Raw genomic sequence first — 2,898 nt, 5'->3', positions numbered from 1 at the left:
CCAGTTTGAGACCCACGACCAATGGGAGATGTTTCTGCTGCGGCCAGCAAGGCCATTTTGCAAGAAATTGTATTAACAAGGGGCGGGGGCGCCCGCGCTGTTTCCAATGTGGTAGTTATGGACATTTATCCCAAAATTGTGCGGGAAATGCATCAGGGGGCAGGACGTCAGCGCCGCCCTGTTCCCCGGACAAGATTTAATTGAGGCGCAACCGACAATAAATGTGTACGTGGACCAAGTGCCTTGTTCAGCTCTTCTCGACTCCGGGTGCTCACACACCATCATGAGTGCCAAGTTGTGTCGAGACTGGACAAAGCAGAACATCAAAGTAACCACAATAGGTGGCAATATGCAAGCTTGTTGTTTTTGACCTGTAGCGATCGAATTCTACCATTTTTCAACATGACAACCACGGATGAGCCTGCGAAGGAGCTGATAGAAGAGCTAGAAATTGCGAGTAAGGAGTTAATCAACAAAGTGACCGGCAATGCGGAGAACAAATCTGAGTGGTCTCTTCGTAAGAATCAAGATGGAGTGACAGTTTACCAAAAGAAATCAACCGACTTTCCCGGCATGATGTTCAAAGTCGAAGGCATCATCGATGCTTCGCCGGAGCTGATTTTCAAGTACATGGCGGTAACCCCCACCTCCCTTCGCCTTCAGTGGGACAAGCGGATCGAAAGTGTCGAACAACTGGACGTGGTCAACCCGACGACAAATCTCATGCGAACCTACACCAGGTCTGAACTGGCTGGCGTCCTCACTGCTCGGGACTTCGTAGACCTGATCACAACGATGGAAACCACCAACTATCTGGCGACCTTTGCCGTAAGTGTGACCCTCGAGAAATATCCACCTGCTCCGGAGTTTGTTCGTGGTTTCAACCACCCTAGTGGTATTTTCTGTTATGGTATAAATGGAGAGCCGGACAAAACTGAGGTGGTCTGTATCCTACAGCCGGACTTGAGGGGAAATGTGTCAAGTTTACTTGTCGATGCGGTTATGCCTTCCTCTTGTGAAGAATTCTACAGACATCTGCGTAAGTTTGTAGCAAATAAGACTTAAATCTGATTGTGAATAATAAAAACACCTTGGTATAACATCACACCAAAGGATAGGAAGACACTAACAACAGCACCGGCCAATGCCATACACAAATACCGTGTTAGAATAAAGGGCATTTACACTGTCCAACCAATCGACGAGGAGAGTCATTACAAATACAAGGTAGGGGATCCAGTTTGCATTAGACCCCCTGGAAACCGGTGCACCACCAAGTTCAAGTGAGGACGAATATCTGGAGTGGTCAGCCAGCAGTTGGTCCTTGTTGATGGAACCCCACGCCATGTGCGCGATCTTCGCCGAGCTAGTGAAGTACATCCCACAACTACAGAGAGCGATGAATCATCAGATAATGAGCTGCTGATAAGTGAGGTCACCGAGCAAGAGAGTGGTAGTTGTAGTTCGTCTGATCAGGCAGGATCAGAACCAGAACCAGAACCACACCCAGAACCAGAACCAGAACCTGAATCCGAGATTGTAAATACCACCCTTCGCAGAAGCCAACGAACTAAGAGGCCACCCCCGGAGTGCACTCTATGTGATCATCAGATCAGGGGGGAGTGTAGTACTTACCAACACAACAAACGCCCTCGTGTTTGTGCCTTGTACAAAACTTGGATTTTTATCAGCGGAAGTCTCGAGGTTGTCAGGAATCTACAGGCGCATGCGCAAGAGAAGGGATTGAGATAGTGGTATAAAAGGCAGGTCGAGTGAGAAGGTTGTTGTTGTTGTCATTGGACGTTACAGTGACGCGTGCGTTAGCAGGTGATTAAGAGGCTGTTTTTTTTTGTGTCAAGTCGCGCACCTCGGTGAAGATCATATAAGTCGTGCACCTCGGTGAAGGTGAAGGTCTTAAATTCCACCGAGCTTTGTAGTTGACGTCTGCTGAGGCAGACATTTGGTGTGATGTTCATTCACCATTTTTATTTTGGGATCAGAAGAACATTTGATATATTGGCCTATTCTTATCATTGAAGCTCGGTATGCGTGGTTTATTTCAGTGAGGCCTAAACCACCTTCTCTCCGTGGTAAGTACAGCCTGTCCATGCACTGATATTTGTAAATGACTTTAGGAAGAGGTGTGTGTATGTCTGTGTGTCAAGTTAAAGGGCAAAACCTTTTTTTTACCAGAGCTTCTATTTTACTATCACTATCGGTTGTCTATCTTTCTTTCTTTCCCAAATTTCTACTTTTACTCCTCTCTCTCCCTCCATACCCCTGTTCCTCCACTGCCTAGATGGACACACACAGATACACACATGGTCTCCGAAAGAAATAAACATATCAGTTGTGACAGGAGCAACTGGCCTAATAAAAAAGAGCTCTCAAAAATACTTAGAAGCAATCCCTGGAAAACCAAGCTGTAAGGAAATACAGATAGCAGCCATAAAGGGAACAGTGTCTATTCTTAAAAGAGCCCTCGGATATAAATTTAAATTATAATAGAATCAAGTGTTAGCCTTAGGAGGGAGCCCCTTGATTTCTTTAAACTAACAAAAGTAAAATAAAATAAAAAGAGAGAACTTGAATGCCTACTAGACACTATCCTCGAGTGTCCAAGGTCTCTCTGTACAGGGGTTTATCAGAACAACCTGGCATGAGGATACTTTTTCCATAGAAGTAAACCCTGACCAAATATTCAAAATCACATAGTATTCGCAGCCCAAATAAGATCTCCTCACTATCGCTACCCAACAGCTTTTCCGAGGAATGGTGCACCTTCTCCAAGTGATATTACCTCAAGTAATAGCACGAAGCTGGATACTCCACCAGACTAGATAAATTCTTGTCCCAGAATCCAGTAAGACCATGAGACCAACATGAAAGACAAACTAC

At 45.4% G+C, this 2,898-nt stretch overlaps 1 protein-coding gene across 1 annotated transcript; it reads left to right on the top strand.

Annotated features, from left to right (window-relative positions):
* Window positions 1–380: 380 nt before the first annotated feature.
* LOC145268621 (stAR-related lipid transfer protein 5-like) lies at window positions 381–1,100 on the top strand. The gene has a single exon (XM_080124095.1). It carries the CDS (start codon window positions 403–405, stop codon window positions 1,063–1,065), a length of 663 nt encoding a protein of 220 aa, XP_079980221.1. The 5' UTR covers window positions 381–402; the 3' UTR covers window positions 1,066–1,100.
* The last annotated feature ends 1,798 nt before the right edge of the window (window positions 1,101–2,898 follow it).

Source organism: Euprymna scolopes, chromosome 44 (genome assembly GCF_053919585.1).
Source record: "Euprymna scolopes isolate OS-2025 chromosome 44, ASM5391958v1, whole genome shotgun sequence".
Lineage (NCBI taxonomy): Eukaryota > Metazoa > Mollusca > Cephalopoda > Sepiida > Sepiolidae > Euprymna > Euprymna scolopes.
The sequence above is the reverse complement of the archived record's forward strand: the minus strand, read 5'-3'. Positions and strand labels throughout refer to the sequence as shown.